At 40.0% G+C, this 19,559-nt stretch overlaps 1 protein-coding gene across 9 annotated transcripts in view; it reads right to left on the reverse strand.

Annotated features, from left to right (window-relative positions):
- Positions 1-1,773: 1,773 nt before the first annotated feature.
- The window catches only part of MBTPS2 (membrane bound transcription factor peptidase, site 2), a 47,815-nt gene continuing 30,029 nt past the window's right edge, over positions 1,774-19,559 (reverse strand). The window contains exons 11-13 of one of the 9 annotated variants that reach the window (XM_055702659.1): positions 18,717-18,781; positions 17,007-17,120; positions 12,862-14,503 (exon numbers count right to left, since the gene is read on the reverse strand). In XM_055702659.1, the coding sequence (XP_055558634.1) occupies positions 17,011-17,120; positions 18,717-18,781 (175 nt within the window). In that variant the 3' untranslated portion in view covers positions 12,862-14,503; positions 17,007-17,010. Of the gene's footprint in view, positions 12,369-12,861; positions 18,785-19,559 lie in introns of those variants that run through there. The other 8 variants (XR_008730986.1, XR_008730985.1, XR_008730984.1 and 5 more) reach the window with 8 other exon arrangements.

Here is a 19,559-nt window from a genome sequence, read left to right on the forward strand (position 1 = left end):
ATATGGTGGCATTGAGTCTGTACTCTGATGAATCCAAGCAATAAGCTGCTCTGTTCTGGATGCTCGCTTCTTCCTTACTTTTCTGCCCTGTTTTCAAGGGATACATCTATCATAGTCTACAATACTGTGTCTCGTTGTGCCAAAAGAGCTCGAGTTGGTGTCTTGCCAATGCCAAAAGACATTGTCTCAAAAAGACATTTGTGAATGCCGATACAAAACTTCTGGATTATATTTTCATCTGGATTCTTGTTTTAAAATATACGCTATTGTATTTCTCTTCATCACATACTCAGACTGACACAGCCCCAGGTAACAATAAACAATACTTGAACTGCCAGCCTTTAACTTTTACTGTTTGCTTAGGAAGTGTGCGAGAGCTAATGCGAAAGCATATTAATTCATTTTTTGACCAACATATGATGAATAACAGATATTGCAATAGAAATGTTTCAGGGAAAGACAAGATGCATTTTCTGTGTGACAGCCACTTTTGACTATGTCAAACAAAGCCATAAAACTTAACTTTAGCCAATAGGTCAGACAGACTTTTTGGACCAAAAAGTTGCCCAACTCCATTCTTTCAGAAATCTTTTCCACAGATTTAATTACACTCTGACATGGTTACATTGTGCCACTGAGAACTGCTGACACAAGGAGCTCAGGGCTCTCCTGGCAGATGAGACCAATTGTCCTTTGTGTTGTGGGCAGTTATGTGCAGCCAGACTTACTGTGGAGCCTTGGCTGGCTCCAGCACTGTGAAAGTGGAGAAGCTGTGTGCAGCTCTGCCTTCACCCACACCGTCCTGCATTGAAACTATTCAGCTGGATTAAAAGACCTGGCCCTAAGAGATAAAAGCTTATCCTGTCATAAACCAGACACGAGTAACAATATCGGAGCACCTCATGCCTATCTCATCTGCAGAAATGTTACTTGCTGCAGCACTTTCTACTGGTATTGAGAGAAGCACCATGGGATCACGCCGGGAGGAGCCGCAGTAGGGTTGTGGGATGAAGCCGAGATGATCGGAGGCAGCACTAGTAAGCACTTTACTCTCTTAAGTATTCAGCTTCCCTTGAAAACATGCTCTTGTCAGCGTTCCAACTGTTGGATCCCTCCTTCCAGTTATGACAGCACATGATTATGATTTTTCAGGGTAAACTTAAGGGACTTTTTTAAAAAAAATTTCTTAAATTTCATGACAAGAAAGCAAGTCTATTATTACTCTGCATATAGCACCGTTTAGACTGCTGACCACTTGGCAACAAATTGGCTTTACTTTCAATGAGTTTTATTTTCCCATTGCTTTTCTTTCTCATTCATGGATAGTATCAAGCTAAAAATACATTTAAAAAATTTTTTTCATATATTTTGTTCAAAATGAAAATGGTACTTTTTGATGGGAAAGAGACCATAGTTTTCTGCTTGTAGGTAATATTTCTTGTCAAATTGTACGTTGTCAGTAGCATTAGCTTTAGGCGCACTTCTGTTAGTGAGCCTCACTTCTACCTTTATAATAATTAACGGAGCCTAACTTTAAGGGTCGATGCATGTGTAATTGGCAGATTAGTCCTATTCATATGACATACGTCATGCATGGCATATTTCATTGCCTGGATTATATGCAGTCTGTCTGAATGGTCACCCTAAGTTACACATTTACAGTATATCCTACTGCAGAACACAACTGTTCAGAGCTCTATTTATAAACTGTTTAGCAGTTAAAAATCTTGTAAATGTTCCTGTCCATAAAAGCAAGAGTTCCCACTTCCAATGTATTAGTGAAATGCACACATTTATTTACAAATCAGTCTCTGAACTTGTTTTATCAATTCTAAACCCCAGCTGAATCAATGACATTTTCTCTCTTTTCAGCTGGCTTTCAATCAAGCTCACAATCACTTTCCCTGTGTGCCTTGAATGTTTAATCGGTAAACACTGCAGGGAAATATTTAACTACAAACAAAAACCTATCCTCACTGATATGACTTAAACACATAGGGAAATTCCTGTTTAATTTTCTGAAATTGCTTCCTTACAGCACTAAATACATGGGATTAAACCAACTTTAAGGAAATGCAAACTGAGAAGCAATAAGATGCTTTTGGCCCTGTGCTGCTCTGTAGGCTTTGCAAAGATGCTATCATGCAGCATTTCAGTCATGGCAGGAATGAACTGGAAATTGCATGAGAACAGGTGGTGGGTAGGTAAAAGGGTGCTATAAAATCTGAAACCTCCCCTAAGGTCACATTGCAAGCTGCTTGAAATAACAAATGTTAAAAACAAGTAATGCAACTGTCATGTAAATACAAAAGTGCTGTCTAACTAATAAGACAGGGACGTAAAAAGACAAAAAAGATGACCCACCTCTGAATGAAGGAGAAGAAATGGCTGTCTATATGACCTTTCCTTAATCCTTACATCCCTTCTGCAGTGTTAAGCCCCAGTCATCTCTCCCATTCCCCCTCTGAAAATCCCATCTTCTCAGTTCCATTTTCTCTTCTTTTGTGTGATCATCACTTCACATCTGCTGAATGGAAGCCTTCTTCTTTAATGCTCTCCCAATTATTTCCCCTCCTTCAGCTTCGTTTTTCATTTGCTGCATGTGTTGGGTTTGCATGGCAAGGTTTTCATAGTGAGGGGCTACAGGGGTGGCTTCTGTGAGAAGCTGCTAGAAACTTCTCCATGTCCAACGCAGCCAATGCCAGCTGGCTCCAAGATGGACCCACCGCTAGCCAAGGCCAAGCCTGTCAGTGATGGTGATGGCACCTCTGTCATAACATATATAAGAAAGGGGAAAATGTTGCTGTGCAACTGGGCAACACTAGCTGAAGAGAGGAGTGAGAATATGAGAGCAACAGCTCTGCAGACACCCAGGTCAGTGCAGAAGGAGGGGCAGGAGGGGCTCCAGGCACCAGATGAGAGATTCCTATGCAGCCCATGGTGAAGACCATGGTGAGTCAGGCTGTGCCTCTCAGCCCATGAAGGTCCATGGTGGAGCTGATATCCACCTGCAGCCCACGGAGGACCTCATGCTGGAGCAGGTGGATGCCCAAAGGAGGCTGTGACCCCATGGGCAGCCTGTGTTGGAGCAGGCTCCTGGAAGGACCTGTGGCCCCACGGAGAGAGGAGCCCAGGTTTTCTGGCAGGACATGTGACCCCGCAGGGGACCCACGCTGGAACAGTCTGCTCCTGAAGGACTGCACCCCATGGAAGGGACCCACACTGAAGCAGTTCATGAAGAACTTCAGCCCATGGGAAGAACTCATGCTGGAGAAGTTCATGGAGGGCTCTCTCCCATGGGAGGGACCCCACGCTGGAGCAGGGGAAGAGTGTGAGGAGTCCTTCCCCCCTGCAGAGGAAGGAGCAACAGGGACAACATATGATGAACTGACCGACACCCCCATTCCCAGTCCTCCTGTGCCGCTTCAGGGGAAGAGGTAGAGAAAATCTGCAATAAAGTTAAGCCCAGGAAGAAGGGAGGGGTGGGGGGAAGGTGTTTTTAAGATTTTGTTTTATTTCTCATTACCTTGCTCTGATTTGATTGATAATAAATTAAACTGATTTCCCCAAGTCGAGTGTTTTGCCCATGATGGCGATTGCTGAATGATCTCTCCCTGACCATATCTTGACCCACAAGCCTGTCATTGTATCTTCCCTCCCCTGCCCAGCTGAGGAGGGGAGTGACAGAGCAGCTTTGGTGGGCACCTGGTGTCCAGCCAGGGTCAACTCACCACACAGCCCTGATTGTCCATAGCTCTTTGATACCTAATTCACCTTAATATCTTCCATTCATCTTAGCATCTTTATCCGTTATTTAGGAATCAGCGGGGCTTTCTCTGTCTTCCCATTCAGTCACTTGCCCGACCTGTTCTGAATCAAGCAGTTTGTTCTTAGATTGTTCTTACTTTCCTCTTTTCCTAAGCCATACTTCATTCTGTTTGATGCCAGTCATTTTCATCCCCTCCTGCTGCAAGTCCTTCGTATGATATTCATTCCATCAGTTTCCGATTTCTCTGCTGTTTACAACCCCTTTTTCTTGCTCTGCCTGCACTGTTGGTGACTTCTTGACTGAATTAGTTTTCAAAATGCATACTGATGTTTGGACTGCGTGACAGAGATGTTTAAGAGCTAGTATCTTTTTCAGAAGGCAGTCTTTCTAGTGCACACTACTTTCAAACCACCTTTGCACCAACACCTGGAGGCCCTCTTCTCCGATCTGAGTCACATCCTCATGTCACTGCACTCAGAAAGGGGACTTTCTACCCAGAGAATGTACGATCCAAGTACTGAAAGTAAAAGGGATCAGCAAAACATCAAAACATTATTGCTCCTGTTTTACAGCAGCTGAGCTGAGAGTTTAATTCAGACCTTGTAATACTTAGTCTGATTTGTTAATGGTGGAAATATTTTGCAACTTAGAGTGCCATCTCCCTGGTTTTCCTAGAAGCCAAACCAAGCCTGGGCAGATGTGGAGATTTTCTCAGCATCTGCCATAGTTACTTGGTGTCACAGCTAAGGTGCTGCCGACTTTGCTGAGCTGTATTGCAGGCTTTACTGTGGAGTACAATCAACCAGTAGAAACTGGTTTAAGGGCACTAAACCAGGCTGCTGTTATTTCAGCTGCCCAGGAAACTAGTGTGATAGTATATAACAATGTGGTCAGTGCCCTTACTGGCAATGCTTCAGTTTTTCCAACCTTTTCCTGTTTTCCTTCAATAAGAAGTAAATCACAAACATTCACAGATATGAACACAAATATTAATGTGTAGTAAGCAATGTTTCTGGTGTGCAAGTTGGCTCTTTTTAAAGGACTTGATTTGCTGCTCTGTTGCACTGGAAAAGTAAATCCTTAAGAACGGGAATCCTAAAACATACCCAGATTCAGTAGTCCCTTTCCAGAATCTTGGCCACATCTTTACGTGATGTATGTAATGCTTATTCACTGCAACAACCTCTTTCTTCCTAAAGCAAATTACCCTTCAACAAGGTTTTACCTTAACATGTCTAATGCCCTCAAGGGAGATAAAGCATTAAGCCATGGATTGTATGAAAGTATATAACCTGGTATATATAAGCTGTTAATAATCCCCAGCCAGAAGTGCAGCCTTTCAAATAGATGACACAGCTGGCAAACCAAACATAATTAGGTAAGGAGTCATAATGCTGTAAACAGTCCTTCTCAATCATATCACCACAGTCATTTCTTTTGGGGAGATCTAAAGAACAGAAAGGTTGACAAATATATTTGCTAATGAAGTCCTCAGCTAAACCAAGAGCAAAACGCACAGATGCCTTCCTCCTCCTTTCCTTCCTCCTGACTGCATAGGAATGGCTTGCTGAGAAATTATCGCTTTTTCATTTAAGAAACGTGTTTTTACTGGCAAAACAAAGGCAGGCAGATACTAATAACTCTGCAAGTGGTTCTGGATTTGTTACTGAGAATGAGAAGTCAAGATGGGGAGGTGGGGGAGGTGCTGGAAAAGGCAGGAGGTAGAAGAAACATGGGTTGTGAATTCAGCGTCAAACTGGTGATGGATGTGACAGTGAAGATGTATTTCTAACTGGCTTCCCGATCTTCAGTCTTGATCTTGGCAGAAAGACAAAGAAAAGGCTAGTGAACAATTCTGTAGGTAAAAACGTAATTATTTATAGCTACAGCAGCATGGAAGGTGGAAAGGGGACATTTGAGGCCACACATATAATTGAGAATCCTTGTCTTTAAGCATACATTTGACTTATTTCTAAGCCTATCCTAGCTAGGGTGATTTCTAAACCACTGTCTTAATCATCAATATCGTCAAGCATTATTATCTACCTTTCTGACTCATTTTATTGTAATTTTTACTTTAAAATAAGAAGAGATGGATAATGCCAGATACCTAGCAATTACCAGTTGTTCATCATTGTGTTTCAGTGGTCTTAATTACACATGCATATATAAGAAGTGATACTTTGTTGCTAAACTAAACTTTTAAAATCAGGAATGATTCAGACCGATACTTACCATCCTTAGAACCTGTTCTAAAACATTCTTTAGAGGAATGTGACATGCATGAATAAAGACCTTTTGAGTAAGGTAATCAGCCTTACTGAATAAACTGTGTTATTCATGCAAAACATTTTATTCATTAACGTGCTATGGACCAAGGAAAGAGAAGAAATAAAGCAGTGCAATACTCATTGGTTTCAAGTTACTTATATGGGGGTTTTGGGGTACTGTTTTATCCTGTTACACTTTATGCTGCCTCTCTAGATGCTCTGAGCAATCCTATATGTGAATATATTCCTTCTTCAACATGGTTGTGGAGCAGGCTGTACCTGGGCTGCGTACCTGGGCTGCGTCTGTAGTGCGTTGGGTGAGAAGCAGCCCCACAGCATGATCGCTTCTCAGACGGCTCTCTGTGGTGCTCTTGCTCTCTTTACTGGCTGTAAAGAGAGGAAAAGATGACTGTCCAAATGCCTAAAGCAAATGACTCAAGCTAGGTGGGGTTGAATCCCTGGATTCCTCCCCTCACAGCAGCACACCGTTCCATTGACCAGCAGCCTTGAAAGCTTGTTACAGTCCACAGCAGAGAAAAACTTCCAAATTCCATTTGATTGCTACATCCTTATGCTTCAAGACAAAATAACTTTTACAAGATGTGCTTAGAAGAATAGGCCTGTGTCTTAACAGTACACAAGTAAGGAGCTTTGCAAAATAGGTTACTTCTAACAAGGGAAATCCCTTGCTTCATTCTACAGATTGAAGAAACTAGGGCAAGGAAACTGTTTTCCTACCTCAGCAGGTCCAGTTCTGTCATGTTGCTTAGGCCATGTCATCTTATTCTACTATTACTTTAATACTCGATATTCCAGTATAGGGGCAGGATGTTTCCCACTGACATCAGTGTAGCTAGATCACGTCTGTGGCAAATAAGGATGTAAGAAAGGAGCCCTTTATATTTTCAAATTGATTACAGCCTTATTATTCATGCATAATTTGGCTCTGTTTTCATGTGAATATCATATTTGGTGCTTACTTCATGGACACCATTTACTCTGGACCTACAATTTTCTGGTATCAGGTCTAATTGTCTCACTGCAGTGTTAAGATTTCATTAAGAAAACATTCCAAAGCCTGGGCTGCACCAGCAGAAATTTCAAATTTCAGATACCCAACTGGCTAATAATTTAAACTGTTCTTCAGACAGAGGGCTTTCCTTATGGCTGGAGAACAGCAAACTTTTATCAGCAACAAGCTTGCCACAGTTGCTTCTCAATGGTACATCCAGGTCAAACATCTGGAGCAGCTGAAGAGACAGCCCATTTCAAAGCTCCTTTGTTCATAAGGTTCCATGGCCAAAGTTGTACATTTCCTAGGCTGCAAAGAAAGTTAGATTATTTTTTTAACATAGAAAAGGTATTTCAGCAAATATTGTAGAAAAGCAGAACAGCTATTCAAATATTAAAGCACCGTTATTCTATAAAACAATAGTAATTTTCTCCCAAAGCTTAAAATTGACAGTATCTCTTTAACATTCCTCTCCAACAAGAAAACACCTCATTATTACACGGCTTGTATGCATAGAGGAAGCATCCCCACACAGCCTGCTGCATGGTATTGATGGTCCTGGACGCCGAACCCTTTATGCTCTAAAACAAACACAGCAAAGATTAAAAAAAAACACAAAACCCAAAAGAAACAATATAAAACATTCCTGGAAACATCGTGGCTCTATCCTGGAGATTGTAAGTAGGTCCTGGCAAGACTTTGAACTCACCTATAGCATTAGATACATGGTCTGGACAGTGATTCACTGAATAGACATTGGATTGTGTCCAGACTGTCTCCCATCTGCTGTATCCGGCTCTTACCCGTGCACACCGCATTTTCAATGACAGAACTAACCCCCGCTGCATTTTGTGGGATGCTTGATTTAAAAATTCCATGCTGAGACCAAGTGCTTGGCTGAGCCTCTGTGGCCAGAGGGACGGCATGGGTCATGGCCAGACCCCAGCCCGGACACAGTGTGTGAGCTCCTCTGCTGCGGCAGGGCTGGGCACGTGTGGAAGACTTTGGGGCTACTTTGGGTAAAAATCTGAGCTAGTTCTGGAGGCCTGTTGACCTGAGGGTAAGTGAGGTCCTAACTGTAGAGTTTAGTGAGCTCCACTGGGCTAAGTCGCTCCTTGGGACGGTAGGTCCCTTCCCGAGCCTGGCCCTGACAGGGTGCAAGGGCTGGCTGCCCCACGCGATGCTTTGTGTCTTGGACCCATACGGAGCTGCTAAACCACTTTTCTTTACTGCAAGCTCTGGTTTATGGATCTGACAATGCCATTTCAGCTGCCTTCGCTGTAGCTACAGCCTGTATGTTTCACAGCTTTCAAGGCCACTAACAATCACTATTTTTATCGAAGCTGGTGTCAGTCCAGGTCAGCGGAAGTTAACCAAGTGCTTATCAAATTAGCATGTGTGTATACACAAACCCATGGCAGAAGAAAAGAGGTTCATTTTGCATTTCAAAGCACCCTTTTGATCTAGAAGAGTGCCTTCATTTAAGGGGCATTTTCCCAAGTTATTTACATATTTATTTGTAATTAATAATAGAAAATAGTATTTTTTAAACCTGCATGACCATTCCTTTTCTGGATTCTTTTTGCTATTTTACATCAGAGTATGACAAGTTTGGTTTCATGACTCCTTAATCAGCTACATTCACTATCTAGAGGGTTTTTTTCTCCTTGTTACTATAATGAACTAAGTTCACCAAACCTGGACGCCTCGTTTGGCTGCAACCTTAATGCCTTCAGGTACACTGTAGAGCTATAAGAGCTCATGCAAATAATTTGCATTCACTGGCATTTGACTCAGTATAGAGCATGAGAAACAAACTGGGGAATCACATATATGAGAACGGAGTGATGTATCACATTTAGTGTCACATTTAATATCATGTCATTAAATGATACAATTTAAATTTTACACCATCCTTTGCGCATGGTAAGCGAAAGCTGAGATGTTTTCTTCAGAATTGCTTTTGGTATTTTCATGTCAAGATAAAATTGTGCAGTTCCCAGTTAGGTAAAGTCTCAAGTAAACAATAGGTTTCTGCACATTTATGAAAAAATACTGCTAAAGTTGTCATAACTATTACTATAATATTTCGACTTCTGGTTCATTTACATTCAATTGCAGTTAAAGTGGTATGCAGAAGTCAGTTAGGTTAACTACTGAAGTGCTCTCCTTAGGAGTAACTTTGGAGATAAATACTGGAAAAATAATCAAAGCCTTCATATATGACAAAATAATAACTTGCCTGCGCTGGTCCAGTATATGAAACAGTGAATTTTGTCTAGCTGTAAAAAGCATACTATACAAGTTTTGGTTTGCCCATTTTTTCCTTCAGTGCCACAGCACGCTGAGCATTGCAAATGCCTCGCAGAACATCGCTAGGGAATAAATTCAATCATCTAATAAAGAATGGTAAACAGTTGCAGTGTGAAAAAGAAAAGTTTGTTGGTATAGCCAGTGGTAAGTACTCAGGAATTTGTGGTTTACAATGCATGTTCATAATCTGGCTTTGTTGATTTTGCAGCGATGATAGAGATACAGGTGGTTTGGCCTGGTTTCTGCTAGTCATTTAAATAGCTGCAGGAATGAAAAAAAAGCCAAAGGGCAAAACATTATAGAAATTGATTGATTAATTTTTCTTAATAGTTGCATCTGTGAGGTCAAGTTTGTGCCGAAGAGGGAATGTGGAAACGTGAGAAAAATTCTGACTTTACATCCAGACTAACTGAAAGTAAGATTGAGCCTGATCCTTAAATAGGGAGAGCGCCACGACTCCAAGGTCTAAATGCCCTGAACTGCTGTCTAGGACAGGCTTTCATTGCCCCTCTGATCTTACCGCATGGGATGTTTCTACCAAGGATGGACGTTTGTTAGTTTTATTTGCAGGTCAGCTCTATAAATGTTTCAAGAAAAAAAAAAAAAAAGTAGGAAAAGTGCTTATTGTGGAGTTACTGAACAGCACTTCCCTCCACTTGTAAAGTATACATGCTCTCTTTCTCAGTTAAAGATTCTGTAAATGAACTAGCCACCTCTCTCTATCACATCCCTTCCCTGATTTTATCCTGTTCCTAACTGTAAGTCTCACCACTTCTTTTGTTCTGCAAGGAAACTGAGTTAAGTACACCACTGTGGCAGTTGGCCAGGCTGATCACAGCCCCCTCACGCAGCCTTGCCTCCACCTGGTGCCTCCTCATCGCTTCCTGTAAACCTGTACGCTGCTGCTACCACCGCTCCACATCTGGAAACAGATGGTATCTTCCTGATAAAATAAGCCTTCCTTTTCCCTTTTCTTGCTGTAGGTAAGGCAGGAATACTCATTGCTGCTGCTTCCAGACCTAAGGTCCAGAGCAGGAGGAGCATGCATGTATTCTGCTAGCCTAACTTTTATAAACCAGCCTGTATAGCACTATTATGCACAAACATAAAAGCTTAGATGTATTTTTATGTCAAATAAAACTCAACTCAAAGAGCCTTATATTCCACATGAGTCAAAAAAGAAAAGAAATGCAAGGCAAGAAAAGGAGTCAGTCTGGCTTGATTTCTTGCCCACATATAAGCATCCAGCGTGATACAAAATGTCCTCAGGTACCCCTCCTAGCATCTAGCTGCTGGTCCAGAATGTCTTTGATCTCCCATAGGGCCTCACCCACATCTGCCAGCCCCATGCGTAGGTCTTAGAAACCCTAAGCCCTAAACCAACAGGAGTAAAAAGGATGCAACTGGGGGATAAGTTTCAAAACGTTGTTCCACATCAAGTTATGAACCCAAGAACACCCTAGGATATCTTGGACCACACCAGATGCCTATGTGGGTAACTGAACAAATTCAGTAGGCTTAGAGGAATTTAGACTTTAAAAAATATCTGGTAATACTTTCATAGAGATCCTCACAGAGCTGTGAAAGGGGAAAAGATAGAGACTTTCATGGTACAATAGCAAGTAAAAAGGATCATGTTTAACAAAAAATAAAAAAGTATTTCTTTTTGGTTTGAAAGATTCCTCCCAGGGGAAATGAAAAAAGATGTACGACCATGTGTTTTCAAGACTGTCAGAAGTGGCAGTTACATAGTACTCAGCCACTACTATATTTGCAAAAAACTAAAAAGACGTAGAATTAATCAGAAATGTAGAGAATAAGATATCTAATTGGTAAGAACCTCCAATTCTATTTCAACAACACTGGAGCCTTAAAAGCATCAAAGTGAACACTAGACCCACATCCGTCTGAGGCAAAAAGAAGGGAAAAGTCAGAAGTCTGGGTGACTGCTGCTCAGACCTCAGGAATGTTGTGGATTCTCCCATCTTACCACTGTAAGATTAGAATCAAACCTTAAATTGTATTTAATTGGGTAGTTCACATCAAAAGCTTATGAAAATCTTAGATAAGAATTAAGTGAGTTCAATGCATACAGATCTACTAAAGATGTTTAGGAATGCTTCTGCTTGATGATTCAAACTGGTATGATCAGATGAAGAATTATATAAAGCCTTCTTTATAAAGTTACCAGAAGCAAGACTCTTACAGTATTTCTTTTTAAACCTTATCCTGAAATTATATTAGTGATTAAGGCAACGTTCCTGAAGGTGACATTAAGACATCACTGCTTTTATCCTAGACTACAGAATATACATAATCAGAATAAGGGATAACATTTTCAGAATCAACTGGAAAGCCTCAGGACCCTCCTAGAAACCTAAATGCTTCAGGAAACAAACTACTGTATCTACCTTTAACACGAGTAAGAAAAAGAGGGAAAAAAGCACCATCTCCTCATGCAAGTATTCAGTAAATTGCATAGTGACTCATCTGGGAAACCCTACCAATGTGTCCAATCTGTGCTGTGTGCCTGTTTCTCATGGTAATCTTTTATCTGGGAACAAAGCCATGCTTGCTGAAACAGCTCTGCTTGCATAAAGTAACAGCTTGTCCAACAAGCAACAAAGGACAATTTAGTTCTCAGTACAAACAACCTGGCTAACTCTAGATGAGCTTGCCCAAGAAACAAGGGCAATAAAGCTTCATTCTCCAATAAATCTAAACAACCTGGTTACACCATGCTAACACAGCCCCAGACAGCGTCTGGATACCTAAGTGAGCTTGTTCAGAACTAGCCAGGGAATGTGTCCAGCTGTGGGCTGGCCTGTATATAGAAATCAAAAGGTTGTGAAGTGTAACATCACCTTCATGTCATTCAAAGATCTGACTTTTTCAGTTCTTCACATAGGACTGGTCTCAACACCCAGAGAGGTCGTTTCACTTACCTTGACTATGGCATCCTGCGTCAAATACTTCACTACCAAGCTAAAAGAAGTCGGTAACTCTGTAAGAGAAGAATTACACAGGAACTAAACCAAGAGAGAGGCATTTGCTCCTACAAGGCAGTCAGATTTACCGTGGACACATTAGAACGAAGCTAGCTTTACACAGAACCATGTGTAGGTGTCTGTCTGGAGGCACTTCTGTTGTAATTCAAACTGTTACTGAGATAAGCTGGTAAATAAGGAAAGGAAGGGGATGGTTATTATTAATTTTAGGAGTTGGTCAGACATTGGAAAGGACAGGGATACCTTGTGGTACCTCGTCACTACCCAGAGAAAGAATACAAATTACATATGAAGAGTGTAAGAATACATGAGAGAATATGGTAATTGCCACAAATAAGGAATTATGTTACTCTAATTTTAAAAACAGATTGAACCACATTAACAATCAAACAATGAATTTATTTGCAGGATACATTTATCATACATAGAAAACAATACTTATTGTTTGGTTGATTTCATAGAGAAAAAAAGCAAAACAAAAACACAATACATTATTCAAAGTGTTCCATTTATTTGTTAGCTGACATTTTCAAAATGAAGCTTTTTTTCTTTTTTTTCCTTTTTTTTAAAAAAAAAACTATGATTGTGAACAATGCATAGTGGGAACAAAGGGTCTAGAAACCTAACATTCCACAGCTGTGAGTCAGTGTGAAAAATAAAGCTATGTAAAGGAAAAAAACCCACAGTGAATTTCAAAACAATACATATTCCATTGACAGACTTCAGATAAGATCATATGAAATCTAAAAGCAAAGTTATGTAAGGAAAAGAGGAATTTAAAATATTAATAAACAGCTTGGGAAGGAAACCCCCCAGATTTCTCTAGTGATGGCTTGGAAAGAGCCTCCAAACTTTCAAACTAGTATTAAGTGGAGGTCAATTACACTGTGATGCCGCAAAAACCAGCCTAAGATGAACACCTGGAGGTGGGAAATATCCAAGTCCATTTTACTAAAATAAGCTACAAGTACCACATACCACTTATTCAGCACATTTATCAATGGAAAGACAAAGTGTTTTTTTTAAAAAAAAAAAGTTTGATCACTTGTCACTGAATGACTCAGTGAAGGGCTGGAAAACATATCTGCATGCTCTGAAATGTTAATTACAAGTTCTTTTCACGTTTCATGCCAATGCAAATGGAATGAATGGAACTGCAGTGTCATATCCTGCTCTTTGTTCCTGTCCTTTCACACTGGGTCAGCAGTGTGAAGGTTTCATAAAGCTGCCATAAACTGAAGTCCTTCACTGCCCTTAAGTCACTGCCATCTGCTCTTCACATGATCCTAGTGGATGAGTCTAAGGAACAAGAGTCACAGAGCTGCCGTTTTCTGGCAGTCCCTAGTACAATGCTTCCCAAATGCTGCATTAATATGCACCCCAGGCAACTCAGCCTGGGGTTAAATAACTAATCTATATATAGTATTACATGAAATTCAGGATAAAGAGGGTATAAACCAACTGCTAATATTGGATCTTACTTGAGTTAGATTCAGCTTCCTTACTCACAAGGTCATAAGAACAAAGCTGAGGCAAGACTCGTGGAAATTGGTCTGAATGCAGGGGTATAGAACATATTTTACAAATAACTATTTCTTTCCAGGGTTTAACTCACATTTCTTTAAAACAGTTAAATACAGACTAGGCTACATAAACATTTATAACCCTTCTTCATCTGTCATAAATGATATCCAGATACAAATTCAGATCTTTCAGATAGAAGACATGCAGAATTTATTTAAAAAAATATTTACTACAGGTCAACCTTTGCCATCATGTAAAATGTACAGGAAGCTATGGGGAAAGTTGGATTGTTGATGTTCTAAACTGAACAAAAATATATCCTTATTTCAAGAAAGCTGAAACACCTTCACTACCATGGGGAGGTCTGTCCTGGAAACTATTTCTTCAGTATACTCTACACAGCCTCACTCATCCCAGTTATTCAGAACAGCACAAACAGCAGCATTTAGAGAGTGATGGATTCTAAGGTTGATCTCTTTTAGTTGCCCTGAAAAATCTGTATTTACCATGCTTGTAGCTGAGGCTTCAGAGAAAGCAATAAACATATTTTAAACATCAGCTGAACAAAACTCGTGCAGCTCTGCTTATTATGTCCATCGCTTGTCTTCTGTTAATAGAGAAGTTACATCAGTTATGGGAGAAAAACATAACTGCAATTTTAAAACCCAGTGAAAGCCATGGAATTCATAGAGAGAAGGAAAAAGAAAAAGGTCTACATTGCAAGTATGGAGGACTGCTGTTAAGTTATCCCTAAAAAAGCAGCATTAGAGACTGTGGCTGTGTATGTGCCTATTATATGTATGTATGCATGTATCTGCATGCATATACACAAACGCAGAATCATCATCACTGGAAAAAACAACTGTCAATATAGTTGGTTGTTTCATTCCAAATAAAAAGGATGAGTGAACAGATTTTCCACTGTGGCTTATAAATTTGGGCTGACTAATCTGCAAGTTTGTCTATACTTTTTCTAGTGGAGTCTCTCTCATGTAACTTGTACAGAAGCAAGCTGGTATAAATCTCCTAAGTTAGCAAAGAGTGTAACATCCCACATGCTGAGAAGTTAACCATTTTCATGTCTCATCATGCATTATCAGAACATGCTATAGAAGTCTTTGCTGATATAAAAAAAAATTCTCATAGAAAATCAGAACAATGATTATAATAATGAAATTATTCTGGTAATTTTCAAGTAAAAGCTACGTATAGCACTTCTCAATGTTAGACATTACTTTTTCCATCTGATACAGATTTACAATGTATAGTATATATAAATAGTAGTATCCATCAAATCTTTTAAGAGTGTTCTGTTTTATACTCCAGTCAATATGCCCCACAACTATATTGGTGTATTCTGTATTAAAGAATACGTTACATTCCAAGGGGCTAATTAGAATAAGAAGTGGCAAGATTTCATTGTAAGGAAAGGCTTCCTTTTAATTTTGACAAAAACAGAAACTGAAGAAACATTGCAAATACTCCAGAGTAAAAAGCTAACAAAAAACCCCTTGTGCCCTTCTGTGTTCTCTCTTGCTAAACAAACAAACAGAACCCCAGCAAATTCCCTCCGATTAACTGTACATATGGCACATGCTTATCAGCATGTAATCTGTACGTTAGGATTATGGGAGAACGAAATGGATCCACTGAACAACTTTTTCTTCAGAGACTGGTCCAGCTTAACTTTTGTCCACAAGTAATCTAAGATGTGCTTAGATGGGTCACCCATTCAAACCCAGTTTGCTTAACGTCTTGATTCAAAGCACCTGTACATACCTAAATCGACCCTTATTCAGTAGAATTTCAGCACATGGAGAAATGGACCCATGAATTATTTCTAAATAATTCTAGTACTCTCTCTCCCATGTAAGATAACCAGGGCCTTTACAGCATACTAATGTAACCATAACCAATGTCTTCTCCAATCTCTTTTTGACTATGAGGTCAAACACAGTCTGAAGTTCTACTTAGAATAAATGTGGCTTTCACCGATTATGTAAAGTGAAATAAACTGGATTTAGTTTATTTTGATAAAACATCATGTTTTGGTAGCACTTTAAATAACCAGGAACAACCTGCTAGCCTCATTATAGCAGATGTAACTTGTGTATGTTAATTCAGAAACTTTGTTTTTTTCAGATCTCTTGCCTACATCTCCAGGAGAGGTACTACGCTAAAAGACTGTCCCAAGCAGTTGTAGTCAATATGAATATCTGAAGTATCAAACTTGAAATGCTGCTTCACATAATATTTCTGAAATCACCATAGATGCATTTGTTGTTGCTTTAGATAGTAAGACAGCACTGCAACTCTGATACCTAAAAAGCAGCCGTTTTGAAAAGTAAATATCCTGCCTTACTAAATTGCAGTAAAACTCTAAGTGCAAGTTAATTTTGTGCACTGTAGACTGGACAAGACACAGAGACAGAGGAAAGTGGCACACAGCCACTGGAAGGAAGAGCTCAGATTAGTAAGCACCCACTTAGGTGAGTGAGCAGTCTTCTCTGAGCCAGGCTTTGTGCAAGAACCAGGCTGTTCCCATCCCTCCTAGCCCATCACAACTGCTCCCTGAAACCTCTATATGTTTCCAGGAGTGATGATGAGTTAGACTTTCAGGGTGTCTCCAGAAGAAAGAGAAGCCCCCTGGCAGTTTCCGATAGTTTGTTTTCCCTTTCTTGCACTCTTTATGACTTTTAACAGTCCCCAAAGAGACCAACTCAGGCTAGATTGCCTGGAGGATTTACTCTCTCTTGCTGGGATCTGTGACCACATGCCTGGGTTGAAATGATCGAAAATGAGAGGCATGGGCCTGCCACCCCACAGAGGTGAACTTTTAAGAAGCCCACCCAGCCTGTGACTGCACTGGAGAGGTAAGTAAACTAACACAACAAACAAACAAACATGCTTTTTCATTACTGCTTGCAACATCTTGAGAAGAATACATCTTAAGGAAATGTGAAGGCTACTTTGCAAAAATACAGTAATACATCAGTGGGCAAATGTGAACATCATAGTTATTAATCTATGCGGTAGCACCAGGAGCTGGGCTCAACCCCACTTTTAACATTACCCAGGCTTTTAGTTCTAGTGTAAAGAGAATCTGTTACCTGGTCATGAATGCTTGGGTACTGCCTGCAGGCCGGTACCTGCGAGTTTAGCTTCCTCTTCAGTTCCTAATGGAAAGGCCATTTCTGTAAAGGAACTCTGAGCTGCAGCAGCTCCTATGGGAAGCACTGTATGAGCCAGAAGTTGCAGGGCATTTCTCAACATTTTCCTATTGCTAATATTTAGGTTTCCAAACTTGAGCATTTTTTGGTTTTGTCGTATCAGCCTATTGAGGCAAGGCGCTGACTGAACCCGATTTATATAAACTAGGAAATATATCACAGGAGGACATGACAGTCAACATATAATCCTATTGGATACAAAACATTACAGACTTAAGGAGCTTCGAAGTATGTCAGACATACTTCAGTCAGCAAAACGCTGTCTGTTCTTCCACTGTTCATTTAAGAACAAGGATATGGTCTGTATTCATTTCAGAAAGCAAAGCCAAATGTTTAAACAGTTCAATTCACAAACATATTCTTCCTCTAAACAATTCTGTTCCAAGACCAGCTTCAGATAAACATCTTTGTTAGCTATCTTTGAACAGAATGCATCCTAGCAAAGGAAAACAACCCTTTGAAAGACAGAGAACCATCAGTGAGTTACTGTACATATTACATGCATAGCATCAGAAGATAAGACACCATAAAAATAAACAGGTTTCACTTCTATCTGTAAACAGGTATAATACAGTGTTATTTTCTGAGTAAAACAAAACAAACATTACTTATCACTTAGGAATAATTGTGCACAGCATACTTCAGCACTCAGAAGCTAAATTTCAGTTATCTGGTACGTATTGCTGACAAATATTGCCTTTAAAAAAATCTTCAGCTGCTTATGATAACATAGAACCCAATGTGTAAGAAGCAGACATGTGGGCTTTGTTATGCTCCCACACGCCTCATTCTCAACAGACGTTGGCACTTCTCATCTACATCCTGAGGACAACATGCTTCCAGTCATTTTGGCCAGCTGAAAAGGAAAGCTACTAACCCATATGGCCTCTCTCTCCTCATTAACACGTGGTAAGCACTTCTCACCATTTTGAGATCAGACTTTAGGCTTCTTAGAGTCCAGTTTGGTAGAATAACAGATCAAAAAAACAAAACAACACTCAGGACTATGCTGACTGGGAAATGAGCAGAGCCCACACAGATTTTCTGAAAATTATTCAAATTACAAAATAAAACCTAAGTATTTTATTCTCTCACTTTACAAATGTTTGAGGCCAAATAATTCCCTTATTTTGAGATGTAAATTAATGAAGTCTTAGGCTTTTTCCTGTGAAACTTTACAATGCAATTTCTCCAAAATTAGTACAGTGCTTAAAGAGTATATAAAAAGTTTCCCACTGCTTTTTATTAGATTTCCCATGACCACAGGCAAAACGTTTGTACAGTTTTAAATTAAAACAGCAGCCACCAGCGAGTATTCTTTCAGTGTCATTTTAAGGGAATTATTTCAATTTCAGTACTGAACAAGCTTTAAAAGGCAGTGGGTTCATTATTTTTGTGTACTTTGAGAAGTGATGGAAGTGCATCAAATGTTCTACCGTGCTGTCACCATCCAGAGTCCCAGCGCAACATTGGCAGCCAAAAGTGCACTACCACCAAGCAAAATTAAAAAGCCAACAAGCTCTCTGTTTTGTTTTTCTACAATCAGGGAGCTCAGAGTGGCTTCCAGGAATGAATTTAATATCCACTGACCATCCAAAGCAAAGCAGGGTACAGCATTGATAACTGCCAGTGCTCCTGACAGTGAAATTAGGTACCTGGTTAAAATTAGTTAAGGTTCATGGATAATATCCAAGAAAATGTAAACAAAAATTTAATACAAAACTTTTTTTATTTCGAGTATGCAGAAACATAGTTATTTTTTCAGCTGCCATTCTGTTTCACAGAAATTATATGAGTGCAATGGGTTTTACACCATAACATACCAGCTCAGCGAACTGCCTTTATAGATTCATTTGTTTTTAAGCACTAGGTTTGGATACTTAACAACCTGTGCTCTTCACAACACGGATGAAAGCAGGAGACAGCAAATCCACACTTAATAATGCCCATTTTCCTTCCTTGGTTTGTGTGGTTTGGAGAAAGGTTATAGCTCTGACACCACACCTAAAGTGAGAAATCATTCTAGACCTATGACCTAAGTATGAAATAATGATTAGGAATATTTTCCAAAACACTCCCTTGCTGAAGTAAATGGTTAGAATATAATTGGAAATCTGGCCTCTCTCTCCTACGTACCTGTTAGCTAGAAAAGTTGAGTGGTTTTCCGTACATGCATGTGCATGTGAGAATGAGGCAAGGGTAGGCATTTTTTATTGTTGGTAAAGGATTGCTAACTCTAATACCTACCTCCATCCTATAATGGCCAGACAAGAAGACACATTACTCAGAAAGCAGCTGGGTCAGTGTGAACGTTGGTGTGTTCCCAGAAAAGGGGAGCTTATGTAGCTTCTTTACTCTAGTTTTATGGACTACACTGTTTAATTGCTCTATAGCCACACATAAACACTTCAGTTTCTAAGGCTAAGGGTTCTT

The sequence above is a fragment of the Falco cherrug genome, chromosome 2 (assembly GCF_023634085.1).
Source record: "Falco cherrug isolate bFalChe1 chromosome 2, bFalChe1.pri, whole genome shotgun sequence".
Taxonomy (NCBI): domain Eukaryota; kingdom Metazoa; phylum Chordata; class Aves; order Falconiformes; family Falconidae; genus Falco; species Falco cherrug.